Below are 20,113 nucleotides of genomic sequence, written 5' to 3' on the forward strand. Positions count from 1 at the left end.
GGCCCCACAAGCTCATCTTTGATGATACCAGCCCAAACCAGTACTCCACCTCCACCTTGCTGGCGTCTGAGTCGGACTGGAGCTCTCTGCCCTTTACCAATCCATCCATCTGGCCCATCAAGACTCACTCTCATTTCATCAGTCCATAAAACCTTAGAAAAATCAGTCTTGAGATATTTCTTGGCCCAGTCTTGACGTTTCAGCCTGTGTGTCTTGTTCAGTGGTGGTCGTCTTTCAGCCTTCCTTACCTTGGCCATGTCTCTGAGTATTGCACACCTTGTGCTTTCGGGCACTCCAGTGATGTTGCAGCTCTGAAATATGGCCAAACTGGTGGCAAGTGGCATCTTGGCAGCTGCACGCTTGACTTTTCTCAGTTCATGGGCAGTTATTTTGCGCCTTGGTTTCTCCACACGCTTCTTGCGACCCTGTTGACTATTTTGAATGAAACGCTTGATCGTTCGACGATCACTCTTCAGAAGCTTTGCAATTTTAAGAGTGCTGCATCCCTCTGCAAGATATCTCACTATTTTTAACTTTCCTGAGCCTGTCAAGTCCTTCTTTTGACCCATTTTGCCAAAGGAAAGGAGGTTGCCTAATAATTATGCACACCTGATATAGGGTGTTGATGTCATTAGACCACACCCCTTCTCATTACAGAGATGCACATCACCTAATATGCTTAAATGGTAGTAGGCTTTCGAGCCTATACAGCTTGGAGTAAGACAACATGCATAAAGAGGATGATGTGGTCAAAATACTCATTTGCCTAATAATTCTGCACGCAGTGTATAGACCAGTAGAATTGACACATCCTGTTTTACATTCCATGCAGTCTGTGTGCTGCCAGTTGCTGCATGCTTTGTATCTACCATGGACACAATATTACTCTCTGGGATATTATACAATTATTGGAAGAATGGAGCCAGTCAGTAACTGTCTGAGGGACTCTCTGTATTTACTGTAACTCCTGATATCTCCAGCCACCATGCTGCAACTAACACCAACATCCAGCATCTTACTGTCACTATTTATACTGACTGCAGGTAAGTCACCTCAATATACAGCCATCCTTATACAGAGTAACCTGTATATACAGCATCCTTATATAGAGTAACCTGTATATACAGCCATCCTTATATAGAGTAACCTGTATATACAGCCATCCTTATATAGAGTAACCTGTATATACAGCCAGCCTTATACAGAGTAACCTGTATATACAGCCATCCTTATACAGAGTAACCTGTATATACAGCCATCCTTATACAGAGTAACCTGTATATACAGCCATCCTTATACAGAGTAACCTGTATATACAGCCATCCTTATACAGAGTAACCTGTATATACAGCCAGCCTTATATAGAGTAATCTGTATATACAGTCAGCCTTATATAGAGTAACCTGGATATACAGCCATCCTTATACAGAGTAACCTGGATATACAGCCATCCTTATACAGAGTAACCTGTATATACAGCCATCCTTATACAGAGTAACCTGTATATACAGCCAGCCTTATACAGAGTAACCTGTATATACAGCCAACCTTATACAGAGTAACCTGTATATACTGCATCCTTATATAGAGTAACCTGTATATACAGCCAGCCTTATACAGAGTAACCTGTATATACAGCCATCCTTATACAGAGTAACCTGTATATACAGCCATCCTTATACAGAGTAACCTGTATATACAGCCATCCTTATACAGAGTAACCTGTATATACAGCCATCCTTATACAGAGTAACCTGTATATACAGCCAGCCTTATATAGAGTAATCTGTATATACAGTCAGCCTTATATAGAGTAACCTGGATATACAGCCATCCTTATACAGAGTAACCTGGATATACAGCCATCCTTATACAGAGTAACCTGTATATACAGCCATCCTTATACAGAGTAACCTGTATATACAGCCAGCCTTATACAGAGTAACCTGTATATACAGCCAACCTTATACAGAGTAACCTGTATATACTGCATCCTTATATAGAGTAACCTGTATATACAGCATCCCTTATATAGAGTAACCTGATCAGAACTTTACGATTTGCGTCGTCCTTAAGGGGTTAACTAAATTTATTTGTATTGTGCAATGCCTGGACGTACTGCAGGGGGAGACAGGGAGGGGACAGGGACAGGGACAGGGACAGGAACAGGACAGAATTCACACAGTGAGATTTACATTGTAACTGCTCATTATGCTGCCAGTTGCTGCATGTTTAGTATCTACGATGCACACAATATTACACTCTGGGATATTATACAATTATTGGAAGAATGGAGCCAGTCAGTAACTGTCTGAGGGACTCTCTGTATTTACTGTAACTCCTGATATCTCCAGCCACCATGCGGCAACCATCACCACCATCCTGCATCTTACTGTCACTATTTATACTGACTGCAGGTAAGTCACCTCAATATACAGCCAACCTTATACAGAGTAACCTGTATATACAGCCATCCTTATATAGAGTAACCTGTATATACAGCATCCTTATATAGAGTAACCTGTATATACACAGCCAGCCTTATATAGAGTAACCTGTATATACACAGCCAGCCTTATATAGAGTAACCTGTATATACACAGCCAGCCTTATATAGAGTAACCTGTATATACAGCCAGCCTTATATAGAGTAACCTGTATATACAGCCAGCCTTATATAGAGTAACCTGTATATACAGCCAGCCTTATATAGAGTAACCTGTATATACAGCCAGCCTTATACAGAGTAACCTGTATATACAGCCAGCCTTATACAGAGTAACCTGTATATACAGCCAGCCTTATACAGAGTAACCTGTATATACAGCCAGCCTTATACAGAGTAACCTGTATATACAGCCAGCCTTATATAGAGTAATCTGTATATACAGTCAGCCTTATATAGAGTAACCTGGATATACAGCCATCCTTATACAGAGTAACCTGTATATACAGCCATCCTTATACAGAGTAACCTGTATATACAGCCAGCCTTATATAGAGTAACCTGTATATACAGCCATCCTTATATAGAGTAACCTGTATATACAGCCAGCCTTATACAGAGTAACCTGTATATACAGCCATCCTTATATAGAGTAACCTGTATATACAGCCAGCCTTATACAGAGTAACCTACTGCATCCTTATACAGAGTAACCTGTATATACAGCATCCTTATATAGAGTAACCAGTATATACACCATCCTTATATAGAGTAACCTGTATATACATCCATCCTTATACAGAGTAACCTACTGCATCCTTATACAGAGTAACCTGTATATACAGCCAGCCTTATATAGAGTAACCTGTATATACACAGCCAGCCTTATATAGAGTAACCTGTATATACAGCCAGCCTTATATAGAGTAACCTGTATATACAGCCATCCTTATATAGAGTAACCTGTATATACAGCCATCCTTATATAGAGTAACCTGTATATACAGCATCCTTATATAGAGTAACCTGTATATACACAGCCAGCCTTATATAGAGTAACCTGTATATACACAGCCAGCCTTATATAGAGTAACCTGTATATACACAGCCAGCCTTATATAGAGTAACCTGTATATACAGCCAGCCTTATATAGAGTAACCTGTATATACAGCCAGCCTTATACAGAGTAACCTGTATATACAGCCAGCCTTATACAGAGTAACCTGTATATACAGCCAGCCTTATACAGAGTAACCTGTATATACAGCCAGCCTTATATAGAGTAATCTGTATATACAGTCAGCCTTATATAGAGTAACCTGGATATACAGCCATCCTTATACAGAGTAACCTGTATATACAGCCATCCTTATACAGAGTAACCTGTATATACAGCCATCCTTATACAGAGTAACCTGTATATACAGCCAGCCTTATGTAGAGTAACCTGTATATACAGCCATCCTTATATAGAGTAACCTGTATATACATCCATCCTTATATAGAGTAACCTGTATATACAGCCAGCCTTATACAGAGTAACCTGTATATACAGCCATCCTTATATAGAGTAACCTGTATATACAGCCAGCCTTATACAGAGTAACCTACTGCATCCTTATACAGAGTAACCTGTATATACAGCATCCTTATATAGAGTAACCAGTATATACACCATCCTTATATAGAGTAACCTGTATATACATCCATCCTTATACAGAGTAACTTACTGCATCCTTATACAGAGTAACCTGTATATACAGCCAGCCTTATATAGAGTAACCTGTATATACACAGCCAGCCTTATATAGAGTAACCTGTATATACAGCCAGCCTTATATAGAGTAACCTGTATATACAGCCATCCTTATATAGAGTAACCTGTATATACAGCCATCCTTATATAGAGTAACCTGTATATACAGCATCCTTATATAGAGTAACCTGTATATACACAGCCAGCCTTATATAGAGTAACCTGTATATACACAGCCAGCCTTATATAGAGTAACCTGTATATACAGCCAGCCTTATATAGAGTAACCTGTATATACAGCCAGCCTTATATAGAGTAACCTGTATATACAGCCAGCCTTATATAGAGTAACCTGTATATACAGCCAGCCTTATATAGAGTAACCTGTATATACAGCCAGCCTTATACAGAGTAACCTGTATATACAGCCAGCCTTATACAGAGTAACCTGTATATACAGCCAGCCTTATATAGAGTAATCTGTATATACAGTCAGCCTTATATAGAGTAACTTGGATATACAGCCATCCTTATACAGAGTAACCTGTATATACAGCCATCCTTATACAGAGTAACCTGTATATACAGCCAGCCTTATATAGAGTAACCTGTATATACAGCCATCCTTATATAGAGTAACCTGTATATACAGCCATCCTTATATAGAGTAACCTGTATATACAGCCAGCCTTATACAGAGTAACCTGTATATACAGCCATCCTTATATAGAGTAACCTGTATATACAGCCAGCCTTATACAGAGTAACCTACTGCATCCTTATACAGAGTAACCTGTATATACAGCATCCTTATATAGAGTAACCAGTATATACACCATCCTTATATAGAGTAACCTGTATATACATCCATCCTTATACAGAGTAACCTACTGCATCCTTATACAGAGTAACCTGTATATACAGCCATCCATATATAGTAACCTCTATATACAGCCAGCCTTATATAGAGTAACCTGTATATACAGCATCCGTATATAGAGTAACCTGTATATACAGCATCCTTATATAGAGTAACCTGTATATACAGCCATCCGTATACAGAGTAACCTGTATATACAGCCATGAGCCATCCGTATACAGAGTAACCTGTATATACAGCCATCCTTATACAGAGTAACCTGTATATACAGCCATCCTTATACAGAGTAACCTGTATATACAGCCATCCTTATACAGAGTAACCTGTATATACAGCCATCCCTTATATAGAGTAACCTGTGTATACAGCATCCTTATATAGAGTAACCTGTATATACACACCATCCTTATATAGAGTAACCTGTATATACACACCATCCTTATATAGAGTAACCTGTATATACAGCCATCCTTATATAGAGTAACCTGTATATACAGCCATCCTTATATAGAGTAACCTGTATATACACCATCCTTATACAGAGTAACCTGTATATACAGCCATCCTTATACAGAGTAACCTGTATATACAGCCATCCTTATATAGAGTAACCTGTATATACACCATCCTTATACAGAGTAACCTGTATATACACCATCCTTATACAGAGTAACCTGTATATACAGCCATCCTTATATAGAGTAACCTGTATATACAGCATCCGTATATAGAGTAGCCTGTATATACACACCATCCTTATACAGAGTAACCTGTATATACACACCATCCTTATACAGAGTAACCTGTATATACACACCATCCTTATACAGAGTAACCTGTATATACACACCATCCTTATACAGAGTAACCTGTATATATAGCCATCCTTATACAGAGTAACCTGTATATACAGCCATCCTTATATAGAGTAACCTGTATATACAGCCATCCTTATATAGAGTAACCTGTGTATATACAGCCATCCTTATATAGAGTAACCTGTATATACAGCCATCCTTATATAGAGTAACCTGTATATACAGCCAGCCTTATATAGAGTAACCTTTATATACAGCCATCCTTATATAGAGTAACCTGTATATACACCATCCTTATACAGAGTAACCTGTATATACAGCCATCCTTATATAGAGTAACCTGTATATACAACCATCCTTATATAGAGTAACCTGTATATACAGCCAGCCTTATATAGAGTAACCTTTATATACAGCCAGCCTTATACAGAGTAACCTGTATATACAGCCATCCGTATATAGAGTAACCCGAATATACAGCCAGCCTTATATAGAGTAACCTGTATATACAGCCAGCCTTATATAGTGTAACCTGTATACACAGCCATCCTTATATAGAGTAACCTGTATATACAGCCATCCTTATATAGAGTAACCTGTATATACAGCCATCCTTATACAGAGTAACCTGTATATACAGCCAGCCTTATATAGTGTAACCTGTATACACAGCCATCCTTATATAGAGTAACCTGTATATACAGCCATCCTTATATAGAGTAACCTGTATATACAACCATCCTTATATAGAGTAACCTGTATATTATTATTGCCATTTATATGGCGCCAACAGATTCTGTTAACTCTAAATAGGATAATTACAAAAAACCTAAAGTAATGATAGGTTGAAGAGGACTCGGCTCAAACAAGCTTACAGTCTATAGGAGGTGGGGTATTAAACACAATACGACAGGATATAGCAATCAAATAGGGTGGGAGTAAAGCAGAGCTGGAGGAGAGATAGAGTGCTGCCCTTTAGGAGAGAGCAAGAGACAGGTATGTGAGGTAGAGGTTCATCTGGGAGGCCATACGCTTTCCTAAAGAGATGGGTTTTAAGGTACTTTTTAAAGATTAAAGACTAGGGGAGAGTCTGATGGTGGTAGGCAGGCTATTCCTAAGGAAAGGAGCCACCCGCGAGAAGTCCTGCAAGCGTGAGGTGGCCTTACGGGTGCGAGCAGCAGACAGGAGAAGGTCATTGGCAGAGCGTAGAGATCGAGAAGGGGCATACCTATGTTTCTGTGAGGAGATATAGGAGAGGATACAATTGTTCAATGCTTTATAGGTATGGATTAGTACTTTGAATTGACTCCTATAGGATACAGGAATCCAATGTAAAAACTGGCAGAGGGGTGAGGTATGAGAGGACCAACTGGAAAGGAAAATCAGTCTGACAGCAACATTCATTACATACTCTAGAGGGGCAATACGGCTACAGTCAGTAATGAGAGGGTTACAATAATCCATGCAATAAATTACTAGAGCATGGACAAGCTTCTTAGAAGCATCATGCGTAAGAAAGGGGGATTCTTAAGATGGAATCTACAGGATCATACTGGATGTGAGGCTCAAAGGCGAGGCCAGAGTCAAATATGACACCAGACAGCGCGCTTGAATGGATGTACTCATGTCGATACCACTAACTTGAAGGGAGAGCGAAAGAGAAGGATCAGTATTAGGAGGAGGAAAGACAAGGAGCTCAGTTTTTGAGAGATTGAGTTTCAGAAAGCGGGAGGACATCCAGTCAGAGATGGAAGAAGGGCAAGCAGTGACACGTTGCAGGATGGCAGGGGAGAGGTCCGGGGAGGAGAGATATATCTGGGTGTCATTGGCGTACAGGTGGTAGTGGAATCCAAATGAGTTCTGGGAGTTACTAATAAATGCTGTTACTTAGGGCCCAGTCTGAAATATAAAGTCTGGAGTTAGAAAAAACGCCATTATGAGTGGGGAGACATGGAGATATTGAGGTAATTAGAAAAAACAAGAGAGGCAGTATAAAGAGAAAATAGAAGGGGACCAAGGACAGAGCCTTAGGGGATTCCAACAGAGAAAGGACAAGGAGAGGAGGTGTCATTAGAAAAAGAGACACTGAATAAGAGTTGGGAGAAGAGGATGAAAAACACAAGAGGACAGTGTCACAGAGACCGAGTGATTGAAGAGTTTTAAGAAGGAGAGCATAATCAATGGTGTCAAAGGCAGCAGAGAGGTCAAGAAGAATTGGTATGGAGTAGTGGCCTTTAGATTTAGCTGTGATTAGTTCATTAGTGACTTTGATAAGAACCGTCTCAGAATAGTGGAGGGGGCAGAAGCTAGACTGAAGAGGGTCAAGGAGACAGTTGGAATTGAGGAAACATAGAAACATAGAATGTGACGGCAGATAAGAACCATTCGGCCCATCTAGTCTGCCCAATTTTCTAAATATTTTCATTAGTCCCTGGCCTTATCTTATAGTTAGGATAGCCTTATGCCTATCCCACGCATGCTTAAACTCCTTTACTGTGTTAACCTCTACCACTTCAGCTGGAAGGCTATTCCATGCATCCAATACCCTCTCATTAAAGTAATACTTCCTGATATTTTTAAACCTTTGCCCCTCTAATTTAAGACTATGAGAGGGGCAAAGGAAGTGGGATATACGGGTAAAGACAATTCTTTCCAGAAGCTTTGAGGAGAAAGGGAGCTTGGATATGGGACGATAGAGGGGGTGACGGGGTCAAGGTAGCGTGTTGATTTAGTATGCCATGGTTGGGGGCCTGTCCTCCTCGAGGTGCATGTTTGGAGTGGGGCTGCAGCATCCAAGGCAGAGGTGAGGGTAGTGTTATATGTGGAGATGGCCAGTGTCACGATTCTGGGAACCAAACACGCTAACACACACACACACACAGAAAAGGTGCTGTACCAGACCTTAGAGTGGCCGAGCTAAGCACACAAAGAATAGTCAGGAGACAAGCCGAGTAAGGGGAACCAGAAGACAGAATAACGAGAAACAAGCCGAGGTCAAAGGGTAGGAGAAAGTCACAAAGTCAGATAAACAAGCCAGAGAGTACGTAACCAGAAACACAAGTTCAGTAGCAATACTAGCAAGCAAAGACCACAACAGGGCAGGGAGAGACAGGAAAGGTAAGTATTTAAACCTATTGATTAATTCGGATTGGATAATTTCCAATCAGAATTAACAATCACACGTGGGAGATATCCAGACCTCCCACTGTGATTGAGGCACTGTGCCTTTAACGCCGGGTCAGGTTGCTGACACCGGCGTTTATGAAAATGGGCGGTCTCCCAGCGTGCAGCATCATGCATGCTGCCGCTGGGGGACGTGGAGGAAGACGCGGGCGGCATCCGTGGCTGGGAGGATGCCGCCCGCCGAGCGCATGGCAGGAAGGGGACCGCGGACGGCTGGAGGGTGAGTGCCGTGAGCGGACTGCAGCCTCCCCTGGCAGCCGCCCGTGGGATCCTGACATTACCCCCCCTCGAAGACCGCCCAGAGGGTGGGAAGCAGAAGGCGTCAAAGGAAACCGGGCATGAAAGGAGCGGACCAAGGAGGGAGCGTGCAAATCAGAGCTCGAAACCCAAGACTGCTCCTCAGGGCCGTAACCCTTCCAATCCACCAGATAATGCAGCCGACCCCTAGAAACACGAGAGTCGAGAAGGGCAGCCACTTCGTACACGTCACTAGGGATAGTGCGAGGGGAAACGGGCCATCCGAGGGGACGAGAGAACCGGTTACACAGCAAGGGCTTCAAAAGCGAGACGTGAAACGTGTTCGGAATACGCATGGAAGGAGGCAAGTCCAGGGAGTAGGAAAACGCGTAGGACAACTTTTTGTTAATTATATCCTATGCTGAATATGGTGACTACATCTTTTATTTAAATAATTTTTTTATTGCTGAACCCTGACCTGTGGATTTCTTTTTGGTGGAACAAGGATCCAGAGGTGACAAGCAATATCAGCTAGCCCCCCACTACTCCAGGGGAGGCACCCTAAGAGCGCTTTTATCATCTATATCTTGTGAGTGCAAAATATTGTTGCGCATGAAATATTGTATTTTTAACAATATCACACTATGTTTTGTTTTATGTTTCTTCTGTAGATTTACATAGCCATATCCTGAATCTTCTTTTTTAGTTTGGCGGTTTGGTCTTCTATTATTGGGTTTCCTATCTCCTTTTCGAGTTAGGGTCTGGATCGTCGTTCTATGCCAGGCATCTCTTGCCGCCCAGTTTCTGTGTTCCCTTGGCACCAGTGTACCCATGGGATGTACATATTTGTTACACATAACCTAGTAAATTGGTCCAAGCTACCCCATGTGAACATGAACATTTTTTTAGGAAATTACCTAGAGCTAGGTCATTTTAGAAAGTAAGTAAGAAGGGGGAGGAGTTGGGGGGAGGATAGGAGGGGTTTTGGTTGTTGTCATCGTGGGGTGGCCGGCATGTAGGGTTGAGTCGAAGATTTTAGTATATTCTTCCCATGGTTCCCATGTTTTGAGGAATTGTGGGTATGTGTCTCTGATTTGTACTGTTAATTTATCCATGAGGTGGGCCTCTTTGATATTGCGGGTGATGCTTTCCATTTGTGGCATATCGGTTTGTAGTCATGTTTGTGCCACGGCTCTCCTAGCGGCCAGTGTTAGTTTGTTGAACAGTTTTTGCTCTTTATTGGAAAGGCTGTCTACTGGCCTAGCTATTAAGAATGACCAGGGGTCCGGTCTTAGTGGCTTGTGTAGCACTGCCGCTATAAGTCCGGCTATTTCCTCCCAAAACGTCGCTACTTTGGGGCAGGTCCACCACATGTGTACATATGTGCCTTTTTCCTCACATCCCCTCCAGCATGTGTCAGTAGTTGTTTTGTCCCATGCGGTACAATTTAACCGGGGTGGTGTACCACCTCATAAGCCTTTTATAACACTGTTCTTGGTGTAGCATGCATATGGATGACATTGCTGCTGCCTCCCATATGTCCTGCCATTCTCCCCCCACTAGTGTTTGTTGTAGGTCGGTTTCCCACTGTGTGACGTATGTGGGGGTGTATGTCTTATCCGATGGAGCACTTAGTTGGGTATAAAGGAGGGTGATGAGGCCGGTACGTGGTGCGTCGGACATGCATAGCGTTTCATAGAAGGTTGGTTTGGCATTGGCGGCTGTCCTCACTTGTGCTCTTCCGGCGAAATCCCGGAGTTGGATGTACCTAAAGTGGTCCTTAGTGGTTAGTGGTATTGAGGTCTTTGAATGTTCTACTTGCACCGGCATGCTATAGCTGGTGATATCGTTGGCCTCCAGTGTTTTCGATGCCCCTGAAGTCCCTAGCTGTCAGGCCAGGTCGGAATGCATTGTTGCGTAGGTACGGAGTGAGTGGTGATATTGGATCTGTCAAAGAGTATTTGTGGGTTGTAGAGTCCCATATCCTGATTGAGTTGTGGGGATCGTTGGTCTGTCAGATTTGGGGGACCCATATCCAAAATTGTGGGAGGTTCGTGTTCATAAGCAGTGTTTCTAGATCAACCCACCTGTGGGTATCTGGTGGTGAGTGCCACTCTATTATTTCTGCTAATTGTGCCGATAAGTAGTAGGCTTGAAGGTTGGGCAGTCCCAGTCCCCCTCTATTTTTAGGTGTGTATAGTGTCTGTCTTGCAATCCTGTGCCTCTTCCTGGCCCAAATAAAGTCATCTATGGCAGTTTGGATTGGCTTGAGGTCTCCTTTGGTGACCCGTACCGGTAGTGCCTGGAAGAGGAACAGGTGGTGTTCATCTTGACACTATGCAGTCTTCCTATCCACGATATGGGTTTGTCGTGCCATTTAGCAAGGTCTTTCATTAGAGTGGTCAGCAGGCGTTTGTGATTTTCAGCGTATAAGTCATTGGGGTTGGGCGGAAGTGAGACACCCCAGGTATTTAATTGGCCGTCGGCTAATGTTCAGATTGTAGGTGTGAGCTAGCCAGTTGGTATCTAAATCGGATAGTCCGAGGGGCATGCCCACCGATTTATCGACGTTGATCTTGTACCCCGATACGCGTTTATATGTTTCTAACAGGTTGAGAAGGTTCGGCACAGAATCTTTTGGGTCGGTTAGAGTCAGTAATATATCATCGGCATACACCGAGACTTTAAACTCCTCCGCCGCTATCTTGATGCCCGTGATCCCTGGATGTTCTCGTATGAGTCTTAGTAGGGGTTCAAGGGCTAAGATAAATAAGAGGGAGGACAAGGGGCAACCCTGTCTCGTTCTGTTTTTGAGGGCAAATGGGCGTTGTGTTGTTCCAGGCACTAGTGTCTGCACTCTGGGGTTTGTGTATAGGGCATGAACAGCGGAGACGAATGTGTCCGGTAGGTGCATGTTACTCAGTAGCATGAACAGGTAAGGCCATAGGACCCTGTCAAACGCCTTCTCCGCATCCAAGGAGAGGATCAGAGTAGGCGTTTGCTTCCTCCCGGCCCTCCACATGAGATCTGCAGCTCTCCGTGTGTTTTCATATAACTGTCTTGTGGGGACAAAGCCCACTTGGTCGGCATGTATGTATCTGGGGAGGAGTGGGTTCAGGCGATTGGCTAACAGTTTAGCATATGCTTTCAGGTCAAAATTTATGAGGGATATGGGCCGATAGTTGGCGATGTGTGTGTTATCCCTATCTGGTGTGTGGATGAGGGTTATGTCCGCTGGCGAGAGGTCTTGGTGTGAACAGCTCTGCTTTTATCAGCTTTTTTGTTTTATCATAATAGACTTATCGTGAGTTAAATCTTGCAAAATCTGTGTTACCCTGCAAGAGAGGTTATCACACTTATGGTTATGTAATATTTCAAAAACATTATATGCCAAATCCGAAAGGTGTCTTTCTACCATTCTTTGATACGGAGGTCAATATAAGGGCTCCAAGAGAGTTCAGGAAAAAATTATAACATAGATCCTGGTACATACAAGGGAATAAATAAATTGTGATACAGTTACATCCACATTGTACTGTCACCTGCTTTACTTTCTAAATCAATAGTCAAATCAGCATCACGGAAATCCATTTCATAATCCTTATGGTGGGGTGATACACATCGCTGCTTTGAATATAATCACACAATTACAAATTATTGACAAACCTTCATCTTTGTGTTGTAAACAATGTCTAAGTGCCAGAGACCTAACAAATGTATTCACGTAAAAAAAATAAAGTATTAACCCCTTAAGGACACATGACATGTGTGACATGTCATGATTCCCTTTTATTCCAGAAGTTTGGTCCTTAAGGGGTTAAACAACTTAACATCCTCAGCTGTGCATAATTTAACCCTCAACTCAAATGAGATATTCAATATCATACTAATGTCTATCAAAGGCATTAACTATAGTATTCAATATCTCCTGGATCTGAATGTCCTGCTCAAACTCTGGTACTTTGGTTTGGTATCCACTCTGCAAAATGGAATGCAAGACCAAACCTGCCCAAAATTCTACAATAGGCCAGCTCTGTCCAATCATATAGGAAATGGACAGGTAAAGGTGACACTTCTTTCCTTTCACACAGCACCGTCTTAAAGAACTGCATTGGCTGAATCTGGATGCATTTTATCAGGAGATGATTGGCTTGGACTTTCTGCATGGTATGGATATTTAGGGAAAGGATATAACCAGAAGCATAAACCCCTTCTGTCTCTCTGTGCCTTCATGGCACAGAAAGGGTTGTCGGAAGTTAGGAAATAACAAATAAAAAGTTTTTCAGGAAACAACACACCTTTGTTTAGGGTTTAACCCCTTAAGGACACATGACATGTGTGACATGTCATGATTCCCTTTTATTCCAGAAGTTTGGTCCTTAAGGGGTTAAACCTTTATATCTGTATTTTGCAGAGAACAAGGAGAAGTTGATGCTTTAATAAAAATAAAAAGTGTATTACTGTGTGACAGCAATGCTATTACACAGGGTTACATCAGGAATTAACAGAGAGATGTGCAACTTTCAGATAGGGATGTGGTCCATTGTATAGCACTAGAGAATTTGTTGGCACTTTATAAATAATACTAATTAGCAAGCAGTAACCAGGATCTATCAGAGATGTAACAAAATCACAAATGCAACAAGATGTAAGATTTTTGGGAGAAAGACCAGGTAATTATACAAAATATTTATATTTGATAACATTTGATAATAGATCATATGATGTACCGCCTGGCACCCTGATTGGGTGCCTCTGTCAATTATGCTCCTAGTGCTCATGGAGGACTCCAAGCACTCCACCAGATACCATCTACACTGTAGTCCCCACTTCCAGCATTACAGCTTGGCTGGGAATTTGCCTTCCTCCACCCACCCTGGACCCAAGACCAGGATCCAGCTTCCAGTGGGTGAACCACTCCTACTCCTGAGAGCATAGCAGGAACAACTCTTATAAGAGCTAGTGATTATAACACTCCATAGAACAATCTCAAAAGCAGGGATTATAGCAGGTATAGCGGTTCCCTCAATCATGAGACGAGGCTCTGTATTGAGGGTAAGTGGGAACTCAATTTAAATGGTGCCACACTGGCCTTTTATGACAATCCCCATGCAAGGGGTACGCCCACATGGACCTTGTTGGGGGCTCCAACACAAAGACACAGACCAATAAGAACAGTGATTAAATGCATGACACTCCCATATGCAAACACCCAATCCCTCCCCTCTGCCTGGGTTATAATTGGATCAGGAACTGTACTAATTCTAATCCAATTATCTCCAAGCACAGAAAAAACACACATTTTTACAAACACCCCAAAAGTACCTTAAAACACACACAATCCCCACAAGTTCTGGGTGACCAACATATCCAAAAAACACTTAGATCAGTTCAAGGGTTCAGGAATTTCCTGGAAGTCTTATTTTTGACCGACCGTGCACATACTCCTATGCCCAAAACAGTTCCACGGTCGGTCTCTCTGTCTGGAGTACAAAAGTACATACCTGACATGAACAGAGCTTTTTCAAGTGCAAGGTATATTGCAGGGCCCATAGTCCTGAGGCAAGAGGCTGGCCAGCAGGCCACTCCAAGAACCCATGACAAGGTCACTTTCGCCACAGATCAGATTACTTCAAATCCTTAACACCATTGTGATATATACTGACAGTCTTAATGATGTCATTAAAGTAAATAAGACCTGTTTCCTTCTAAAACAGAAGATGTATAAAATGTCAGTAGTGTAATATTTATCATTTGTGCCTCTGTAAAGCTGTGAACGTCTAAACAAAAGATGCCTTAATAAAATAGAAAAGCATGATAGAACATGATTCCTCTTAAACAGCAGATGTATACAGTCAACAGTGTAATTTTAAGCATCAACTTGTAAATCAAACATATAACCTTGTAAACCCATCTCTTCCACTGAATATAGAATGATTACTGTTATAATAGGAGACTCTGAAAGGTGTGGAGACCTCTTAAAATATGTACAGTCATGGGAAAAAGAAAGTACACCCTCTTTGAATTCTATGGTTTTATATATCCAGGCATATTAACAATCACCTGTTCCTTAGCAGGTATTAAATTTAGGTAAATACTACCTGAGATGAACAACACTTGACATTTTACACTGTGTCATGATTTATTAAAGAAAAATAAAGGCAAAATGGAGAAGCCGTGTGTGAAAAACTAAGTACACCTTATGATTCATTAACTTGCAGAGTTACATATTAGAGGCTACATATTAGATTCAGACTTGCATTTCATTTGCTTCTCTGAATTCTCAGATGTAATTGTAATAGAGGCATTCTGATTGGCAGTAACTAGTATAAATGGTTGTATTTGGATCAGATATATAGGAACTGTTCTAAACAAAAATGCTGACAAAATATTGGTGGAACTCCGTATTTAGGAGGACCATTTTTATAGCCATAGTAACCAGTGCCGAGAGCACTCCAATAGTGAGCAGACGAGCACCAGCTACCCTGGGGTTAACCATCTGTTTCCTCTCCTTGGGCAGTTATGATTGGCCTATGTGGCTGCATCCATATGCAGTGTCAGAGCTGTTTATGTACATTAATATGGAAGAAGTCATTTAGATTGGGGTAGTCATAACAAAATCATCAGGCTTGAGGTGCAGAATGCAAAAAGTACAGCAAACATAAGGTGTATGGTGTAGGAAATTAGCTTTTCTTGAGATGTTTGTTTGTCACACACCAGTCTTCTAATAATCGAATCAGAGTGTCTTTCAGCCAAAAATGTATGTTTGAGCATCAGTCCCTAATCACCCCCACATTGTGCACCCATTTTATTGTAAAAAATTTATATTTATTCAAACATACACAAAATCCGAAAACAACATACGTCAATGCAAAACATCTTTGACCAATACAGAGCAATGTTCAAGGTGGTATCCATTTTTTATGTTAAAAGTAATGGTAACAAATTCTTGGCTACAATCATTTTTATAGGTTTAACATTCAGTTATATAGGGACGTATACATTAGGCTGCCTTATTTTAAAATAAGTTGCTATCATAGAAAAAGGGTAGTCGCTTAGTATCATTTGAAATCTATGATTAAAGCCATACATTACACTGTGTGCAGAATTATTAGGCAAATGAGTATTTTGACCACATCATCCTCTTTATGCATGTTGTCTTACTCCAAGCTGTATAGGCTCGAAAGCCTACTACCAATTAAGCATATTAGGTGATGTGCATCTCTGTAATGAGAAGGGGTGTGGTCTAATGACATCAATACCCTATATCAGGTGTGCATAATTATTAGGCAACTTCCTTTCCTTTGGCAAAATGGGTCAAAAGAAGGACTTGACAGGCTCAGAAAAGTCAAAAATAGTGAGATATCTTGCAGAGGGATGCAGCACTCTTAAAATTGCAAAGCTTCTGAAGCGTGATCATCGAACAATCAAGCGTTTCATTCAAAATAGTCAACAGGGTCGCAAGAAGCGTGTGGAGAAAGCAAGGCGCAAAATAACTGCCCATGAACTGAGAAAAGTCAAGCGTGCAGCTGCCAAGATGCCACTTGCCACCAGTTTGGCCATATTTCAGAGCTGCAACATCACTGGAGTGCCCAAAAGCACAAGGTGTGCAATATTCAGAGACATGGCCAAGGTAAGAAAGGCTGAAAGACGACCACCACTGAACAAGACACACAAGCTGAAACGTCAAGACTGGGCCAAGAAATATCTCAAGACTGATTTTTCTAAGGTTTTATGGACTGATGAAATGAGAGTGAGTCTTGATGGGCCAGATGGATGGATTGGTAAAGGGCAGAGAGCTCCAGTCCGACTCAAACGCCAGCAAGGTGGAGGAGGAGTACTGGTTTGGGCTGGTATCATCAAAGATGAGCTTGTGGGGCCTTTTCGGGTTGAGGATGGAGTCAAGCTCAACTCCCAGTTTCTGGAAGACACCTTCTTCAAGCAGTGGTACAGGAAGAAGTCTGCATCCTTCAAGAAAAACATGATTTTCATGCAGGACAATGCTCCATCACACGCGTCCAAGTACTCCACAGCGTGGCTGGCAAGAAAGGGTATAAAAGAAGAAAATCTAATGACATGGCCTCCTTGTTCACCTGCTCTGAACCCCATTGAGAACCTGTGGTCCATCATCAAATGTGAGATTTACAAGGAGGGAAAACAGTACACCTCTCTGAACAGTGTCTGGGAGGCTGTGGTTGCTGCTGCACGCAATGTTGATGGTGAACAGATCAAAACACTGACAGAATCCAAGGATGGCAGGCTTTTGAGTGTCCTTGCAAAGAAAGGTGGCTATATTGGTCACTGATTTGTTTTTGTTATGTTTTTGAATGTCAGAAATGTATATTTGTGAATGTTGAGATGTTATATTGGTTTCACTGGTAAAAATAAATAATTGAAATGGGTATATATTTGTTTTTTGTTAAGTTGCCTAATAATTATGCACAGTAATAGTCACCTGCACACACAGATATCCCCCTAAAATAGCTAAAACTAAAAACAAACTAAAAACTACTTCCAAAAATATTCAGCTTTGATATTAATGAGTTTTTTGGGTTCATTGAGAACATGGTTGTTGTTCAATAATAAAATTAATCCTCAAAAATACAACTTGCCTAATAATTCTGCACTCCCTGTATATTTAGGTGGTAAAATAGAAGTTACACAAAAGAAGTTCTATATACATGGTTAACTTAATAAATGCCTTTAGAAATGTGAGCCTTGTCAATACACAGGGAGACTTGCTTGTAAAGCTTGGTCAAAGGTTACGATCAACAGGCCTTCATCCATCATTCTTAACGTGAACCATATGTAGTGACCATTCATATACAATGAAAGTCTGTTACTAGTATAATCGTAGGCAAGGCTTCTCAGTTTCAGTGTTCTAGAAGTAATTTGAATAAAACCTTATAATATTCCTATCACAATGACAATCCTACAACACATCAAATATTTAAAGTTCATTAAAAAAATTTCACATGGATTTTTCCTTTTCTGTTACATCAAATCGCACGCACAGACACTGTTTTCACAACAACAAATAAAGCAGGCCTTTTATTTTCATAGTTACATAGCTGAAAAGAGACATGCTTTCATCAAATTCAGCCTGTCTCAAATCTGTTCTTGCTGTTGATCCAAATCAAGGCAAAAATGTTGCAGCAAACTAGGCAAAAATAGCTTCTTGAATCCAGAATGGCATTGGGATCTCTCCTTGGATCAAAACGCTATTACCTGTCACATGTTTAGGGTGAATGGGCTTGGTATGCAGAGATTTGATATTGACACAGTTACTGAATTACATTTTTTGTTATAAGGCAATTAGGTATAATGAAAAAGTCCCGATGCAAAACAGAAATGGAAAATAAGGCAATATCTTCATAAGAAATAAAAGTCCTTAAAATAAAGTCGTTTACCAGAGCTTTAGCACTGGGCAAATGATGAAAGGCTTGATTTGAAGTTGTAGTAGAATTGGAGGGGTTAACCAAGGCTGGAACAGGGTTGCAGGGGTTAACCAACACAGAATTCAAGAGTTGATTCAGGAAATTCACAGGTAAGCTTAATCAACTTACTTTAGGCAGGATCTGGTTCTGTACTCTAAAGAAACAACTGAGCACAGACTCTGGTACTTTGGTTTGTGCTTAAAATGGGAAAAGGGAATGGGTGCCCTCCCATGAGGAGTGGTCTAAGGGCCTATATAAGTGGAAGGCTCCTCTGGGTAACTAGATGTCCACACCTCCCTATGTGGGCGGGACACTATGTCCGTTTGTAGCTGAAAGCCATTGATCCCCACACTACTTTCAGGTAAACCAGCATAGGTCCCACAGGGTACTGTTAGCCTGGGGGAATCCTGAGGCAGTGTGGGGAACATGGCACATATACTACTTGGTCCATCCACTGGCTTACCTCAGAGTTTCTGTCCCTTCCCCTTTATGCTGCAACCAATGTGGTGTGGTCGCAGCTCTCAGGGAAATCTGAGTGGGAGTGGTGCGCCTTGTGATAAGGGCAGGGCACTGTGGAGTGATGGAGGCAGCTGGAGACCAGAAGGTAGTTGGAGCGCGTCTCTTACTTTCGGGACACCAAGAGACACATGGTGTCCGGGAAGTGAGCAGGGCACACCGAATCCTCCATGCGTAATTGTTAAATTTTATATCCCTGAATATAGGGACTTTTGCAAGTATTCATCCAATTGCTGTTTACACATCTGTGCAGACTCCACCTCTTCAGGGAGAGAATTCCCCATCCTTATTGTTCTTTGAAAAAAAAAAACCTTCCTCTGCATTAGACTAAATCTCCTTTCTTCCATTATTATCTTTATTGTGTATTTCATTATATACATCTGTTCTCTATTGGCCATATTCCTACACATGACACATACTTTCACAACCCATACCATTATTTCCTCTCTACACATTGTCTACATTCATTCACTTTTCAATACACACTGATACCTGTTCTTGTATTTCTTGAGGTTCCACCTTCATTTCACTGCCATTATGTGCATTTGTTTGGATCACTCCTGGCTGGTCCTCCTGAAGCCACATTTGCCAATTCGCATCATCACATGTACATCTCAGTTATCTTGGACCTTGCTCAAGTTCAAGCGTCATTTTCCCATGCTTTCACAGAGACTCCTCAGGTCTCTGTGCTACCGTGCTACTCATATTGCGCATGGGCATCCGCAGGAATTTTTCAAGGAGGGTAGGGGATGCACAATTGTTATGACATCAATGCACGGATCCTTTTTGCAGGGCTGGACTGTAATAAACTGCATGCCAGCCCCATAAGTCATTGTTGC

General features: G+C 41.5%; 1 protein-coding gene across 1 annotated transcript in view; it reads left to right on the forward strand.

Annotated features, from left to right (window-relative positions):
- Positions 1-2,178: 2,178 nt before the first annotated feature.
- LOC134583545 (T-lymphocyte surface antigen Ly-9-like) overlaps positions 2,179-20,113 on the forward strand; it is a 210,367-nt gene continuing 192,432 nt past the window's right edge. The window contains exon 1 of the mRNA XM_063440495.1: positions 2,179-2,417. Within this exon, the coding sequence (XP_063296565.1) occupies positions 2,360-2,417 (58 nt within the window). The 5' untranslated portion in view covers positions 2,179-2,359. The remainder of the gene's footprint in view (positions 2,418-20,113) is intronic.

This window comes from Pelobates fuscus, chromosome 13, assembly GCF_036172605.1.
Source record: "Pelobates fuscus isolate aPelFus1 chromosome 13, aPelFus1.pri, whole genome shotgun sequence".
NCBI classification, from domain to species: domain Eukaryota; kingdom Metazoa; phylum Chordata; class Amphibia; order Anura; family Pelobatidae; genus Pelobates; species Pelobates fuscus.